The 17,448-nt window shown below is 36.5% G+C and overlaps 1 protein-coding gene across 3 annotated transcripts in view; it reads left to right on the forward strand.

The window, feature by feature from the left end:
- Positions 1–8,849: 8,849 nt before the first annotated feature.
- The window catches only part of LOC124414078 (hemicentin-1-like), a 169,466-nt gene continuing 160,867 nt past the window's right edge, over positions 8,850–17,448 (forward strand). For 2 of the 3 annotated variants that reach the window (XM_046894981.1, XM_046894978.1), the window contains exon 1: positions 8,850–9,088. In XM_046894981.1, the coding sequence (XP_046750937.1) occupies positions 8,959–9,088 (130 nt within the window). In that variant the 5' untranslated portion in view covers positions 8,850–8,958. The remainder of the gene's footprint in view (positions 9,089–17,448) is intronic. The other variant, XM_046894979.1, reaches the window with a different exon arrangement.

Genomic DNA, 17,448 nt, shown 5'->3' on the forward strand with positions numbered 1-17,448 from the left:
ATTTAATAATCACTTGTCTTGATCATATAGGATTTGGGAAACCCGTCTTAAAAACATCTAAATTGATTTTTGTCTAACCGGAAGTAAAACAAGAAAAAAAAAAAAAAAAAAAAAACGACAACGTTTGGTTTCGAATGAAAGATTTTCACGCAAGATTCGAAGTGGAGCCTGTTTTTCTTTTCTATTTTTTAAATCGTTTTTTCTATTATCATATCTATTCGAAATCTGTAATACAATTTTGGTAAAAAAAAAAAAAATCGTGAGTGACTCGGTGAACTAGAGAAACAATTTAAAATATCAGTAATCAAATAGAAGATAAAGTATGTATTGTAATAGATTTTGAACAGGTATGAAAATAGAGAAAAACGATTTTGAAAAATTCGAAAAATGGTTGTTAAAAAAAAAAAAAGAAGATGGAGAAAAAAACGAGGTCCCACTCTAAACGTTGCGTGAAAATGTTTAATTTCGGAAACGAAATTTTCATTTTTTTTTCTTTTGTTTCATAATAATCAATTCGGGAGTTTTTTTTTTTTTGAGATGGGTTTAAAAAATCAATTCAATTTTCGGGAAGCTTAGCATTATATCACACTAACGCAGGAAAAATCCTTGTATGGCGAAGTTAAAAAACGTCATGGTCATCAACCGTTCACTGAGTTGGCGTGGAATGCCCCATATGTAGACCAGCTGCGAAAAGTTCTGGGAAAACGAAATCAGCCCGGGGGAAGATAAGGAGTCGTAACTTCGCCTCGTCATGTCACGAAATTTGCTTTATGCTTCCTCCGACCGAAATGTTAAAGATTTTAAATAATTCTCCCATAAGTTCTCTGCAGGTTGTGAAACTACGGAAGAAGTTATGAGAGAATTTCAAGTATCTATACTTAGTTTTCGAGTTGAAATTCCCAATCTAGAAACTGTTAGGAAAAGGCACCGAACAGGATCGTTCAATTCACAATCCCAAAATACTTGTGTTCGTTACTGTATTTCGATTCAATTCCCACACTAGTGCGAAAATTTAATACTTTTCCCACTCATTTCGGTACAAAAATATTCAATTTCATACTAATCGAATACTTCTGAATGCCATCGTATCTTAGAGTGTGAATAAGCATTACGACTCAATTTCCACACTAGTGTGAAAATTTAATATTTTCCCCACTTATTTCGGTACGAAAAATTCAATTACATTAGAGTGTGAATAAGCATTACGACACAATTACCGCACTAGTGTGGAAATGTGCTATTTTTCCGCACTCGTTTCTGTACATAAATTCGAATTTTGCGCACTCGGTAAGGAAAAAAATCATTACTCGAAATCTGACAAGCATATATTTTTTTTTCTAATTACTAAAATAAAGTATAAACGCGCTGGTGAATCCAGAAGCAGCAGCAGCAGCAGTAGCAGCATTGCACCATCGAATATCCTCCACTTGATGCGATCGAGGCTATTGTGTAACTTCAGAATAGTATTAGTAGTAGTAGTAGTAGTAGTAGTAGTAGTAGTAGTAGTAGTGGTGGTGGTAGTAGAATAGGAAGTGGCTGTCGAGAAGCGGAAGCTCAGTGAGACCAGTGGTTCGGTATCGGATTAGTTCGCTGGGGGATGATGACACTCGAGAAATAAACTCAAACGAAGGATTCTACCTTGTATTATATACACCGTGGCGTCTTGAGAAGAGTCGCGGCGAATGAACGAGGGGGATAAAATATCAGGCGGGTTGCACCTGGCGAGGATAAATTGCAGTTCGCTTCCTTAGCTACCGATCATCAATGCCACTCTACCGTGTAATAGGAAAAATTTGCGGTTACGTTGCGTTGCGGTTACGTTACGTTACGTTACGTTACGTTCTCAGCAAAAGACGAGCGTCGCTTCTCGAAAGAATCGATTCTTCGCACAGATATAACGCTATATAATTCCTGAACTGAGGAAAATTTCATTTGTTATATTCACTAGAAAAATTCACTTAAATCGACACCGATAATGTCGTTTTTTTTTTTATTCTCGGCAGTCAATTTCTGATTGTGAAAGAAATTCTACAATTTTAGTACCTGCTTACCTGTTAATAGTTTCGAGGGTATATATTTTCAAAAAATTTTTCTACTCACATTCTGAGAAAAGATTAAAAAAAAAAAAAAAAAACAGGATACTTTATTCGTTTGAATCCTTATTCATTCCAAATTTATTTATTTATTTATTTATTTATTTCTCGATATTTGTGTCCTTTCATCACGTTTGTGATGTGATATAACGAATAATTGCGTTACTTTAAAATTCAACTTTCAATTTCAACACTTTTTTCATTAAATAATATAATTTAAAAATACCAAAATTCCGAACAAAAAAATCGATTCACATTTTTGCATCTTGCTTCATGTCCAATATATATATATATATAGAAATTCTGTGGCTTTAAAATATTTTTTACAGCTTCGAACTTCATAGTAAACTTTTTCCAATTTTTCTGGCCACCGTTGTATTAAAAAAAAAAATTTTACATACGTCTCGAGAACAGCTTAACCCTTTCATTCACGCAATTCAGTTTTCATTGGCAGCAATTATACGTTTTTCATTTTTTATCTTTCGACGCTGAATGCGAATCTGATGTCTAAAATTTACTAAAACTAAAAACAACCCTTGAAATAGGGTAAATACAGGTTCAAATATCAACATTATTTTGCACAGTGTTCTTGAATGAGGTTTATATGAATATTTATTTTAAGTCAGTACGATTTCAGGCCGAGAATAGGTGCAACCCTTAATACTATCTACATGGATCCTTAAAGAGGGTGAAAACTACCCTTATTCATTGAATTTTGTAAATCTAATACCGATTGCGAGATTTTCTTAACTGAGAATCCAAAAAAAAAAAAAAAAAAAAAAAACATAAATTTGCATGAAATATATATACAAAAAAAAAAAAAAAAAAAGAAATGTCAAAAGAAATTTAAAAAAAGCAAAGGATTCCACTATGGTGTCCTCTGTGACTGAAAAGGGCTGACAGAATTGGTACAATAACCAAAGTTAGAAATTTCTCTCTAAATATAACGATATAAATAAATGAATAAATAAATAAATAAATAAATAAATGAATCCATTCCAAAAGCAACGAAGCTTGGTATAAATCGACCATCATCGCCGAGCTCCATCAGAGCTGAGTAATGAACCCTTCTGTTTTCGAAACACTGCTCTAGCTCTTTGACTATTATACGCCGCACTACAATTTATCCCCGCATTAATTTCAACGGTTTTCGCATTAGGAATTATACTATAAAGTCTCTTGTCTGAATTTCAAGCCGCAAATAGCGACTCGAATTTTCAACCATGATTAATATATTCTCGAGTTACATTTTATTCTCGTTTGTTTTTTGTTTTCTTTTTCCTTTTTCCCCCACTTTTTTTCCATTTTTTCTTTCACCCTGCACTCCCGTTATTAAACAAACACGATACTCTCTTTATCGGGTAAAATTTTACACGTTCACGTTGTAAGTCCTTTGAATTATTGGACGTACTGTATAAAATTTATACGACGGAAATTTCCACCAAAATTTCTGGCCTGCAAGGACAATTGTCGTTTGAATAGTCGGTATGCAAATGTATATTATATATATATATATATATATTGAGTCTCGTGTTACAAATTGTTAGTTTTTGAGGTTTTGAGACCCCGCTTCAAAGGATAGCTGAAAAATTTTTTTTAAGAGATCGCTCCAAATTTTTTAAAATGTCAAAAATCGTCGAAAGATTGAATTAAAAAAATTATATTTTCAGTATTTTGTTTGATTTTCAATTAATTTCGTGATGTATTGTTATCGATTCTTTCTTACTAAATTAAAGAAAAAAAAATGTATGAAATTTTAATTCGAATATTAAAAGGTCGCTCGAAAAGATCTAAAGAAATGCACCAAAAAATTTTGAAAAAAAATTATGAGCGACCTTTCAAAATTCAAATTTTGAACTGAAACTTTCGGAAACTTATTTTTTTCTTTTTGTCTATAAAATTATACCGTAACGAGAAAAGAAAATTAAAAAAAAAAAAATCGATGTCCGACGGTTTCTGACGTTTTAAAAAATGTGGAGCGACCTCTAAAAATTTTTTTTTTTTTTTTGAACTGTCCTTTGGAGTGGGCTCTCAAAACATCAAAAACTAACATTTTGTCACACGAGACTCAAAAAAAAAAAAAAAAAAAAAAATAGTCGGTTTTTTTGCGACACCCTAATATATCTATGTATATATGTATATCTATACATACATTATACCGGAAGCGAGAGTTTGCGTTCAAGGAAATTCCTCCCCGAGCTTGGAACCTAGAGGAAGAGATCAGACTCTGGGATTTCAACCGTGAGTCGAATTCCTAGCAATTATAAATAATATTCACCTCAAGCTCGCCATTAAATTCTCTGCAGAATGGTAGACCGACACACATAGATCCGACTTGCGGAAAGCTCGTTAAGATTAAAACAGTTCAGAACGAAGTTTGCGAAACGAGACTGACAGATTTTTTCACCGAAAGAAAAATAGAGAAGATAAATAAAAAAAAAAAAAAAGCGAATCATTTTTTCGAAATGGCCAAGAATCGCGTCATTGCAGGGAAAATGGGGGAATTTCACGCGAATTTTGGAAACTTTGAAAAAATGTTTTCTTTGCTTTGCTTTACATTTTTTTTTAATCTTTTATTTTTTTTATTTTTTTTTTTTTTTTCTCATCTCCAAGAAAAAATGGAGACCGCGAAAAAAGAAAGAAAGAAAGAAAGAAAAGAGAGAAATGACTGGAAAACAAAGAAATTTTCATACTTTTGGTTTTTTATGGAACTCTTAAAGCAGCTTTACGACTTTGCGGATGGCTTGTATACTAGCGTTACTATACATACAGAACCCAGACTTTTCGAGTTACATTTGAATTGAGTGCTTTTACATGGCATTATCATAGTCTTGAAAGAAGAGGAAGAAAAAATAAAATGAAATAAAAAACAATATTTCACCGCTTTTAAAAGCAGTCTGCAAAATAAAAACTTCCGAGCAATGAAAATCTTCTTCTTTGATAGCTCGAAGAAAGTCTGCAAACGCGTCAAATTTTTTTCCAATCTTTTTCAAAGTGTATAATAATGAGAGAAAAAAAAAATTATTTCGGTCAAACTTTTCTTCGATTATAATATTTACAGATGAAATTATGCAAGTAGCTATATATATCTAGTTTTTTGCTATCAAGATCTATGTTTGTTCGATCTATCGAAACGAGATACTGAAATTTTTTAATTTCTTTTTTTGCTAAGGAGATTAATCGGTTAACCGATCGATCGAACTTTTCGAAATTTTGTAAGCTTTTTGGAAAAGTTTCGTTACTTCTTTTCCACGATAGTTTTGAGTTTGACTATACGTTTTGAGTTTGAATTCGTGTTTTGAGTTCACATTTGCGTTTGCCTTTGAATATGAGTTTGCGTTTATATTTGCATTTTGAGTTAGCGTTTTGAGATCAAGTTTGCGTTTTTGTTTTGATTTTAACTTTGAGTTTGCCTTTGATATTAAGTTTTCGTTTGTGTTTTTAATTCGCGTTTTCTATTTGCCTTTGAATTTGATTTTGCATTTAAACTTTGATATTCCAGTTCAGACTTTTTAATTTACTTTTAAGTTTGCCTCTAAGTTAACCTCCGAGTTTACCTTTGATTTTTAAATGAATAATTATTCTCACTTCAGTCATTCCGAAGTTTTCTAAATAACGACTGGAGAAATAACGCAAGAAAATACAAAATAAAAATAAGAATAAAAATAAAATAAAAAAAAACCGAAAGTGAATAAATTCCAAAGTACTTTCGGTGCAAAGTCAAGTCCATACCGATATCGGCGAGGCAAGGGTGCAGTCTAATTGAAAGTGAATTAAAAGGCGGAAGTCGGCGAGAGTCTAACGATAGATCAAGCAATGCGGTGATTAGAGCGAGGTTGGTTGGTTGGTCGGTCGGTGGGTGGGTGGGTGGGTGGGTGGATACAGGGGGGAATGGTCCGGGGGTAACAGAATCTAACGAGGTAATTTCTGCCTCAGCAAAGCGACCTGTCTACAAATTACACAATTAGGAGAACTCCTGCTGGATTCTCAGGTGCAGCCGAGAAACTCGGGCTGCTTGAAACAATGCAGCGATTCAGAATCTCGAGGTGAAAGATATATCTCGAATCCATAAAGTGAAAGAATCGAGTCTTTTATAAGTGAAAAGATAATTCGTGAATCGATTTATCCCGGATCGATCCTTGTAGTAAGAATTTTTATTACCATGGAACCGTTTGAAGATCGATGAAAAAAGAAAAAAATCGGAGCATTTTAGAAGAACAATTTAAATACCAGACTCGTAATATCCAATTTTTAAAGAGAGAATTTGAAAACGTCTAAAATCAAAGTATGGATGATTGAAAACGAAAAAAACGGAAGAACAAAAATCCAGAGTACAAAATCATCTGCAGAATTTCATATATTTCGGATTTCTACGCTTTCCAAATTTCGAATTCAACGAATGACGTTTCCGTCTCTTTGAATACTCGATTACCCGACCCTTCCGCTGTGTGTCCATTCCGCTTCTTGACCCCTCTTGACGAGCAAAGACTGCAGGTGGTAGTGTGCAAAGCACATCGCATCGGTACCTACTTCCAGGCACCAAGCCAGTAAGTTTAAAGTCCGAGCGAAGCTGGCCGAGCTTTTACGAACCACCTGAAACCCTCGTGAAAGCTTCGCCGCGATCCTGCGCCAGGAAAATCCAACCCTTAGTGCGCCGGCGACGCTCGACGCGCGCGGTTCTGTCGTCCGGGGGATGATCGTTCCACCATCCATTGAACCAAGTCGAACCCATCACCGTATGGTCGAAAGTTGACGTTTAAATAAATTCCGCCTGTGACCATGTTATCGGTTTTCAATCAAGTCGTCAGGCCCTTAAATTCCGCAGCCTTTAATCGGTTTTCCAATTTGCCCCAACTGCTGTTGTCCTCCTGTTAACCCAAATCGTCTTTCACGATGAGTTTGGTTACACCCACTAGCTGCGAATAATTCAGCGTGAAATAGGCTTCCGCGACTTTTTTTTACAATAAAAAACGTTTTTCACAATCGACGATGATTTTTTGGTGACAGCGCGTGGGATGAGGCCCGGAAATTGTTGGATCCATTCGCCGTATCTCTTTCAATCAGAGGCGTAATTAAGTGGCGAAAATTTTGGGGTTGAAAAAGCTCGCGTGTTTGATACGAGATGCGATTGGACTGTGAATATTTCACTTCGGCTTTGAAACGGTGCCTGCCGGCGAGCATAAACGGAGATACACGTTTGTCACATGACATTGTGTAGACGAGTGATAATAATAAGGGAAAAAACTGGGACGAAAGGGGAGGAAGAACGGAAGTTCCAACTATGCGAAAATACTTTCGAAAGTTTTCTGTTTGAGTAATAAACGTGGGGATAAAATTCCGACACTTAGCTTTATCGTGAGAATTATTCACTAATTGTTATGAAAAAAACTGAATAAATAAATAAAGAAATAAACGGTAAATAGTCCCAATTTTAATCACCCTCGAGATTGATAATATATCGACGGAATTATTGTTACGTAGGGTGGAAAGATTGTTGGTGAATTTTCAAGTCTGCGGCGCATGTTGTTGAAAGTTTCTCGAGTAGCGGTTTAAAATTCAGGTAGTTAAATAAATGAATAAAAGAAGAAGAAAAAAATTAGTGAACAGTGAAAAAGTCGAGTGAGCGGCATGCGTCGAAGTTTGAAACTCAAGCCACGCTCATTAATCGATCTGAATAATTAATACATTTTTTTAGAAGTATAATACAAATCCTCGCGTCAAGCTCGTGGTGTCGAAGGTTGATGAAAGGAAGGCGGGAAAAAAAGTTGAAAAGTTTTTGTTTTGTCAGTGTAAAATTGTTGCCGGTATGTGCGGTATATATATCGGGTTAATTACGGGACGAGAAGGACGCGACAGTGCGGCATCCGTTCCGCATATTCCGGCTACTGTGCAGCTCGTCAGAGATTTTTAACTACTTTAATTACGACATTTCACTCGGGCCGAAATTATGCCCAACGGTCATTAAAAAGACATTTTATGTCCTTTGGTGAGCCGCCGCCGCCGCCGCCGCAAAGGCTGAGGATTATTTGAAATTGTAATAAAAAAGTGGAATGAAAGTTATCGTTCGAAATTTAAACGACGAAAGGGGCGACTAGAAGAAGCTTAAACGGTAAATCAATCCTCAAGTTTCCGCGAGAACAATTTACAATTCGATAACGATAAAATTGCGACGGAAATCAACCAAACTCTCGACGAGTATCTCGTGAAGTGTGAAAAGAACAAAGTGGAGAAGCGTCGCTGTGATTGGAATAACGGAAGGAGTGAGATAAGTCTTCAGTGAGAAAGTTGTCCAAGTACCTACTAACAGACGGTTCGACAAGCTTTGGTTCAATCGATCATACAGAATTCATCCGAATTTCTTCTTCGGCTCAATCGATAATACTGAATTCTTATGAATTAGTGCTTCGGTTCGATCGATAATACGAATATCTTATGAATTAGTGCTCCGGCTCAATCGATAATACTGGATTCTTCTGAATTAGTGCTTCGGTTCGATCGATAATACTGGATTCTTCTGAATTAGTGCTTCGTTTCGATCGATAATACGAAAATCTTCTGAATTAGTGCTCCAGCTCAATCGACAACACCGAATTGTACTGAATTAGTGCTTCGGTTCGATCGATAACACGAAAATCCTCTGAATTAGTGCTTCGATTCAATCGGTAATACAGAATTCCGTTGAATTAGTGCTTCGGTTCGATCGATAAAACAGGATTCCTTTGAATCATTGCTTTCACCGCGACTATCGTAAAGTGTTTGTCGTATTTCGTAGAGGGTAATGAGAAACGACGGTTCTAAACAGTGAAATCAAGCATCCGCAGTGGACCGAACTGCACTCGTCGAGGTTGTAAAATGCGCTGAGGACATGTCAGCAGTCATGTTTCGCGCGAGTTTTGCAACTTATCTGGTTATTTTACTGACGACGATTACCGCAGCTGGGTCGATCAAGAAATTGTTCGACGACGATGCTTTGAACAACGAACTTGATCGCCCGAGTAAGTATATGTACACCAATAATAAGTATGTTCATGGTTCTCGATATATATGTCAGTTTATCCCAAGAAGCAATTATATTGACGTTGAGATACGGAGCAGATTGCGATTTCCTTGGCAAGTCCTTGGTGTGGATTCAAACTTCAAAGGCTTTTCCATACGATTCCCATGCCTTTGAAATCGTTCGGATTAATTAAAGTCACTGGAAGTGTATCCTGCTTTTCGATTTCCACGTGCGCGTGATGTTACTTCTCGAATATGGATGCACTCAAGCATGCTTCATAAGCTTAAAACGTGCGATGTACTTTTTACTTCATATTCTAGAGAAATGTCGAATGTTTGCCGATATTTTACCACGTTCTTAAACTTCCGGTTTGACAAATTATTGTAAATCAATTGTTAAACAATTTTCATTGAAGCAATGGTGTTTTAGGATCTTTAATTTCTGTTAGTAACGCGACGTCCTGAAGGAATGAACCTTTTGTATTCTATCTTGAAATTAATGCGCTGTCTGAACTTGAAGACGAAATCATTCGACTTACAGTAACTGTAACGGGATGAGAACTCTAGACCGCATATTTAATCGAGGGTAGATGTAGATGATATGATGTATTAATTATAGTATGGAAATGACGTGCTCGTCACGCTGCTGAAATTCTCATCTAAAGACAAAGAAGGAGATAGAAAAAACTAGGGATTCACATCTATGAAGGGTGTTGAAAAAAAAAATTAAATTAATTGTGTCCTTCGTCTAAGATCAGCGAGCAATCGACTCTAATATGATTGCACAGTAACAGTAGATTACCTGAATTACCATCTGACGGTAAATTTGAATGCCTATTAGGGAGTCTCGAATCTATAAGTCTCGAACTCCATCTGCTGACACGAATATAAAAAATACGATTTTAAAGGTTACAATTTCAGCTTAAATTTAAAAAAAAAGATCATTGCAGCATCAAAATTTTGGCCGTTGTATCCACAAAGTATCGGAGTGTATAAAAAATGAAAAAATGGGTATTATTCGGTGACAACTTTTTGATGAATGAAATTTCGCACCAAAAAAAAGTCCTTTTTCTTCACAAAACAAAACGACGGATCTAATATCTGTTGCATATTCCGTAAAACAAAAACAATTTCGAGACTTAGATACCCCTTCAAAGGTCTGCCGAACACTTTATTGAACCCATGGTGTTCACTGTAGGGGAAAAAAATGAACTAAAAGCTGTTGACAAGACGTTGATCAGCCAAATTCGTCGAAGCGTCGAAAACGCGCTTCGAAATTAAACTACCCCTAATTCTATCCGGTTATCTCTCTCCAGGGACGAGAATCAACTCCTGCAAGGCTTATATCCTTCGATTCCCTCACACCGTTTAACGGGGTGGGGGGCGTTCCTCTCGTTCGTTGGTTGAAAATAAAGAAAAAAAGAGAGAGAAAAAAAAGGATAAAAGAAGAAGTAGAAGCACTGATAAAGTAACCCCGTCGTTTTTCAGCTCCAATTAATGCCAAAAGTTTAGAGTGGTGCCACGGTTAACAATCCAGAACAGTTTTCAATCGGAGAGTAGAGGAGGTGGAGGGATCAAAGTTACGGTTACAGGAAAGTTTACACCCTGAAACCGGTAACGAGGCAACTTTGACGTTTGTCTTGATTGGCCAAGCCATGCTTCCGATCTATTTAGTTAGCGGTACAGAATGGGATTGCTCTATGATGTACGACGGTATCACCGGTTCCAAACACCATCACGTCGCGTCGTATCGCTGTCAGGATGTTCTCCCTTCTACTTTAGTCAGCTTTGCTCTTCATCCACACACCTGAAACGTCAAATCATCTCGGGTCACGAATGAATGTCTATAGTAGACATACGCGGCGTAGTAATAATAATAGCAGTGATAATAATGGTTTATTCATCTTCATTGCAATGTTGGGCAAAAATGGTACATTGATAGAAAATGGAGTACAGAAATACTTTAAAGTATTTATGATATTAAATTAAGATATGAAAAGATGAAGAGAAAGAAGATCGATCTGTAAGTCGACTCACTACTAGACTCAGAGACTCTTTATGACCACAACCTTATCCACATCCTAAACTTAGTCCTGGCACCTTGCTTAAGAGGCGAGTACTTTTAAAGTGCTTATAAAGACCCGTTGTACACCTCGAAAACGCGGGGATGCAAAACTCTTATACCGCTCAAGGGATCAGAGTGAAACTTGAGCAGTTAATGCCTTATTTTGGCAGAAAGTGGAGCGTCTTTTTACTTTTTCAAAATTTGGAAAAAAAATTTACAGATTGGTTACCACCCACAGAAATTGGCCAAATTTTCACAGTTCCACGGAATGGATCGAACTATCCGGTATGATGCCACTCGGCGGTGATGAAACACACATTTTGAGCCCAGTCCCATGAGGTTTGATGGTGAAATGACGAAATGGCAGCTGATCTGGTTTTCGATTACGAAGTACACCGAAATCTCATTTTGGCAACATTTGTTACCGACATTACGCGCACGCCGGTAATGTATGCGTGTAATGTCGGTAAGAAATTACCGACAAATGTCACCAAAATGAGATTTTGGTGATCTTCGTAATCGAAAACTAGATCAGCTGCCATTTCGTGACTTCACTATCAAATCTCATGGGACTGGGCTCAAAATGTGTGTTTCATCACCGCCGAGTGGCATCATACCGGATAGTTCAATCCATTCGGTGCAACTGTGAAAATTTAGCCAATTTCTGTGGGTGGTAACCAATCTGTAAAAATTTTTTCAAAATTTTGACAAAGTAAAAAGTCGCTCCACTTTTTGCTAAAATAAAGCATTAACTGCCCAAGTTTTCACTCTAATCGCTTGAGCGATATAGGAGTTTTGCATCCCCGCGGTTTCGAGGTGTACGACGCTTCTTTATAAGCACCTTAAGGGGCACACATCACGGTTACATTTTGGTTTCTGAAATGTTTCGTTAGTATTGTAGTAGATTCCGTAAAAACTACACCTGAGGATAGACTCCATTAGTGGAAGACCTTATGCGAGTTTCAACGGGAAAACTTGGATGATCAAAAGCCACCGTAGAGGGTTGAAATATCGTAAAAAGTAAAAACGTTAAACACGGTGTCAGTTTCACTTTGTGAACCTCATCGTGAACCTCATCGGTCTGCTTTTGTAACGTGAGTTTCGTCGCCGATAAAAGGTAAAAGAAGGAAAAGGTACTCGGTAGAACGTTTGCCAATAAGTGCGTCAATGGGATCCATTTACAACGAATCCGATATCTTCTCCTATCCGTTGTATCGATGTTGGAACGAAAGTTTGACCGTAACATAAAGAAAAAAAAGAAACGTCCCAAGACACCGTAAATCGAAGTTGTAAAACTAAATTCACTTCACCGTGCTGCACTTCAGGTTTTGGAATGACCAGTGATGTGGTGTTCGTTAGGTTAGATTGAGGCGAGTGATTGAATTATTGACGGTGAGTGATTGATGACGTTTCTGAACAGGGTGATGGTACCGGATAAGAAATACGCGAGGTGGTGATGTTTTTTCTTTCTTTCTTTCCTTCCTCTTTTCTCTCCTTCTCTTTTCTACTCGATCGGCAATAACACGGGGAAAACAATTTCCCTGAGTGTGTCAAATTTTTCTTACGAATGCTTTTAGGATACTCGTCATTTCGCGTGTCTAATGGGATAAGATCGTGAGCGCTGTCTAACGACCTTTTACTGTTGAAAAAGGTAAACGGGCGTGTGATTTTTTTTTTTTTTGTTTTTTTTTTTACTATTATTATTTGTTTTAATGATCCAGGCTTAAAACGTGAAAATATGGTCAGAAATTTTGAAATTAAATAACAATTTAGTCAAGAGTTAAAGCTCGTGTGTACCTTGGAGTTTTTTTTTTTTTTTTTTGAATTCTTCGAGAGTTTCATCAATCTCTTAATATCGATTAATAACAGTAAAAAATAATTCTCGATTCCCATCTGTTGAGATTTTAACATATAATTTTATCACTTAAATTGCTCTTGAATAAAATAGGGTGCAAAAAAAAAAAGAAAAAAGAAAATACAATGTATTTCATCGAGTAACTTCTAATCTTTCAAATATGCTTGATAATATTGCTAATTTTGTAAAAGAAGAAAAAAAAAATCAAACTTTGAGCTCGAATAATTATTGAACCAGTGGACTAAGCAAAAAATTTTCAGAGACCACTTTGTCCTGATCTTTTTCTCCCCATTGACGTATCGAGGGGGCTTTACCCCCCCCCCCCCCCCCCCCCACCCGACCCGCCCCATGAACGTAATTAAGGAAAATACAGGCGAATAATTATACCGAAAGAAGAAGCGAGCAAAGTCAAAGCGATTCGGAAAAATCGAAACGAGTGAATCGCGAAGGTAGATAAAATACAAAAAGTGAAAGTAAAGGTGAAAAAAAAAAGAAAGAAAGAAAGAAAGTAAGGAAGAAAAAGAAAGAAAAATAAACAGCAAAAAAAGCAGACAATGCGGGAATGAATAAATGGGGCGAATTTGTGATACTATATATATATATATGTATATACTCATTGGTTCGTTGATTTCTCGGCACGATTGAAAGACTTGGGCAGCGATTGAAACAAATGAGGTATCATTCGAGACCTTAATAAACGGGTTAAGCTTAGGCGGGGTTTGGATCTCTTCGAAGTCCGCAGGAAGGGGGAGGAAGTCGAGTCGTAGAATGAATGAGTGACGCAGTGACAGAGGCGGAATTGGGTGAAAATTGATGATCCAGTTTTTGGTTGACTAACGAGTATTTCCACGAGAAATAATAAATGTAATTGAGGGTTAATAGGCATTTTCCTTGATCGATCGATCGGGAAGGGGTGGTTTGTTTCTTCTGCTTTTCTCTCTCTCTCTCTCTCTCTCTCTCTCTCTCTGTGTTTCATTCGTCAGCATTTTTTCGCCGACGTGAAACAACCCTTAATAGCGATTAGTTTGTCGATCTTTTGAATTTTTGGAAATGGAGCGAAAATCAAAAGAGAAAATCATCGCCGACCGACGGTATGGTTTTTGATACAATTTGAGATTGAAAAGTTCGGAAAGCGAGTAATTACGAATTATTTGGCGGCGAAAGTTGAAGTGAAGAAATTAAAGTTATAAGAAACTTTTTTTTCATTTTCAAAACTCAAAGTCACGATATCGAACAAATTTACGAAAAATTGATTTTCGACGGAATAGAATTCGAAAAGTTGTAATTTACTCACACAGCGTGGGGTTTGTTCGATGATGAGTTGGTGTGAAAATTCGGAATAACTGAAAATCAGAATAATCAGGATTACGAAGGTAAAAATATCGGTAATCCAAAACGAAAAAGGATCAAATCGGTGAAATTTCACCGAACCAAAAATTCACAATAATAAAAATCTTCGATCGCTCGGAATTTCGATTTTTCGAGTCTTAAAATTTTCTCATTTTCGCACTTTCGGAACTTTGACTTGTCCAAGTTACACCATTTCGGTATTTTGTCCTTCGGGAAATTTGCACTTTCGCAACTTTGATTGTTTCGTCAGAGTTTGATTTCCTTACTTGAAGTATATCACCACCAAAAAAACTCAGAATTTAAAATTTTCTCTCGTTCTCGGAAATTTTCAAATTTCAAATTTCAACCCCGCCTCTGTCAAGATGCAGACTACGAGGTAAAAAAAAAAAAAAAAAACAAAAAAAAAACAAACAAACAAAAAAAAACACAACAAAAATCATCATCGAATTGCGCCGTCCAAATTTGAAGCCTTCCAATATTGTCATCGGATTCGCTTGAAAGTAATTTTTCCCGCAGTAATTCAACCCTGCTGTTAGCTGTGAACGCTTTTCCGCTGCAGTGACAAACTCCGAAAGCCCGATACGCGAACTCGTTGAAAGGAGCCTCGGAGGAGGAGTAAAAAAGCGTCAAAAATTTTGAGGGATGCCGCTAATTGGATAAAATTTTCACTCACGAGCTTCAACACTTTTCCGAGTAAAATGTCTCCCTCTATATTTTATATTTTAACCACGACGTAATACCGTCGTCGCATCGAGATTTTCCGTCGCTTTTCAGTACCGTGTTGCGGAAGAAAGAAACAAAAAACAAAAAAAAAAAAAAAAAAAACAAACGTCGCGACCGAAGGTAGATATTATATCAAAAGCAGAAACGCGATCGCTTTTTTTTTTTTTTTTTTTTCTACTCTATCTCTCTCATCCCCACAGGGTGAGAAAAATTGCAGTTCGCGATTTTTATTCGTTCGTTACTTGCGAACGACCGTGAGCAAAAAAAAAAAAACGAAAACAAAAAAAATTAAAAATATATCCACACATGAACGTATAATATGTAATCCTCTTTCAAAGTAGAAAATACGATATCGTTGATGGTGGGAGGGTGGGAGGGAGAGGGAGAAAAAAAACTTCATTCGTCGAATTTTACTTTTCTTCGTTTTATTACAATTCTCCAGAGCTCGGATCTTTTTCTATGCGCAAAACCGCGTATTATGTGTGTGTGTATATATATATATATATATACGTATAACGTTATAAAAATTGTTGAAATATAACGAAAAATACTGGGACAAACAGTTTTTTTCCCTCCTCCCCCCACCCCTTTAATACCAAGCGGAGGTTGTTCCATGAAAAGGATACTTTCCTCTATCAATATTTGCGTCGCGTCAAAAGTATCCCCGAGGACGGTTTCCTCCCGTGAATTGGAGGGGGAAAAAAAAGAAAAAGAAAGAGAGAAATAGAGTTAAAAAAAAAAAAAACCAAAAAAAAAAAAAAAAAAAAACCACACAGCTTTGCCCGAACGAAATCCGCGAACGAGAAAATCCGCATATTATATGCGGGGGTGAAATTTGTATCCTCTGGCTATCAGAAAGGGATGTTCGTTACCCTATACATATATAGGTATATGCTACGATATTATTATACGTATGTACAACATACATCTTGTTTCATTCCAACCCTCAGGGTTAATCGAGGCAAAATTTTGTTATTTCCTGCGCAATACCGAAGTCAGTTCTGAGATGGTAAGAAATGAGTAAAACTTTTCCGTTTCTAACTTATTTTATAATTTTTTTTCTCATTCTCCTCTACACACACACACACACACACGCACACACGTTTCTCTTCTTCTTCTTTCTCGGATATACAAGGTGGTGATGAATTTTTGCCGCCTCCATCCCCCAAATCAAGTTCAAAATATTTCGAAAAGAATTTCCTAATTTTTTTTTCTTCAGATTTTCAACCTCAACTCTTGGACAGTTCGCTTCGTGATCGAAGTTTCTTATGGAAATAAGATGGGAAAAACTTGTTTCTTCGGTATGAAATATATTTTTTTTTCAAGAATAACGATATTTTTTTAAAAAACTTTAACCGCGAAATTTAATCTAGACGAATTGCACTTCATCTAAATGATGAAACAAAAAAAAAAGAAAAAAAAAAAAAAACAAAAGGTCGGAGATTCCGAGGGTGTAAAATTTTTGTCCCAGACGGTACGTACCTACGTAGTACTCATACCGACCGAAAGCTCACAGTTACAAAAAAAATAATTTTGTTTTTCTTCCTTTCAACATCATTAATTCAACAATAAAATATCTACTGACAAAAAAAAGTTTTTCCCCATTTTATTTCCATAAAAATATCTTAAGAGTTTAGGTGAAAATCTGAAAAACTATAAATTAGGTAATTGTAATTGTTATTTAATTGTTTGAAGTTGATTTGGGGGAGATGAAGTGTCAAAAAAAAATTCGTCAACCCCCCCCCTCCCCCCCCCGCCCCAAAAAAAAAAATAAGGACCACCCTAATGTACATATTTATTTCCCTCGCAAATTCGAGACCACCGCTGGTCGTTCGGAAAAAACCGCGGGGAGGTAGAAAACAGCTCGAGAAAATCCTCACCGCATAGAATTTATGCCCAATTTGCGGAAAAACGTTGCGGCGGAAGTAGCGCCCTGATATTTACCAGAAGGTGAGCGCGGCTGATCTCACGGTCCAGAAATTCTCCGCGGTTACTCGGCAAAGATCCTTCTCCTCCTCACCCTAATTACCCGCAGAGTGTAATTAAATTACCCCCGTTGTCTCATTATTAAAATCCACCACGATTGCAACGGTGTTCGAAAAAATTTATTATTCGTTACCTTTTTTTCTTTTTTTTTTTTTTCTCATCATCTCTTTTTTTCTCTTTCCCCCCAACAATTTTCACCGCGTTATTTAACTTCTGGCCAGTTACAAAATTTTATACATATATATTAGGGTGGTGCAAAAACCGATTATTTTTTTCTTTTTTTGTGGGTCTTGTGTGACAAAATGTTAGTTTTCGATGTTTTAAGAGCCCACTCCAAAGGACAGCTGGAAAAAAAATTTTTAACAGATCGCTCCACATTT

This window comes from Diprion similis, chromosome 13, assembly GCF_021155765.1.
Source record: "Diprion similis isolate iyDipSimi1 chromosome 13, iyDipSimi1.1, whole genome shotgun sequence".
NCBI classification, from domain to species: Eukaryota; Metazoa; Arthropoda; class Insecta; order Hymenoptera; family Diprionidae; genus Diprion; species Diprion similis.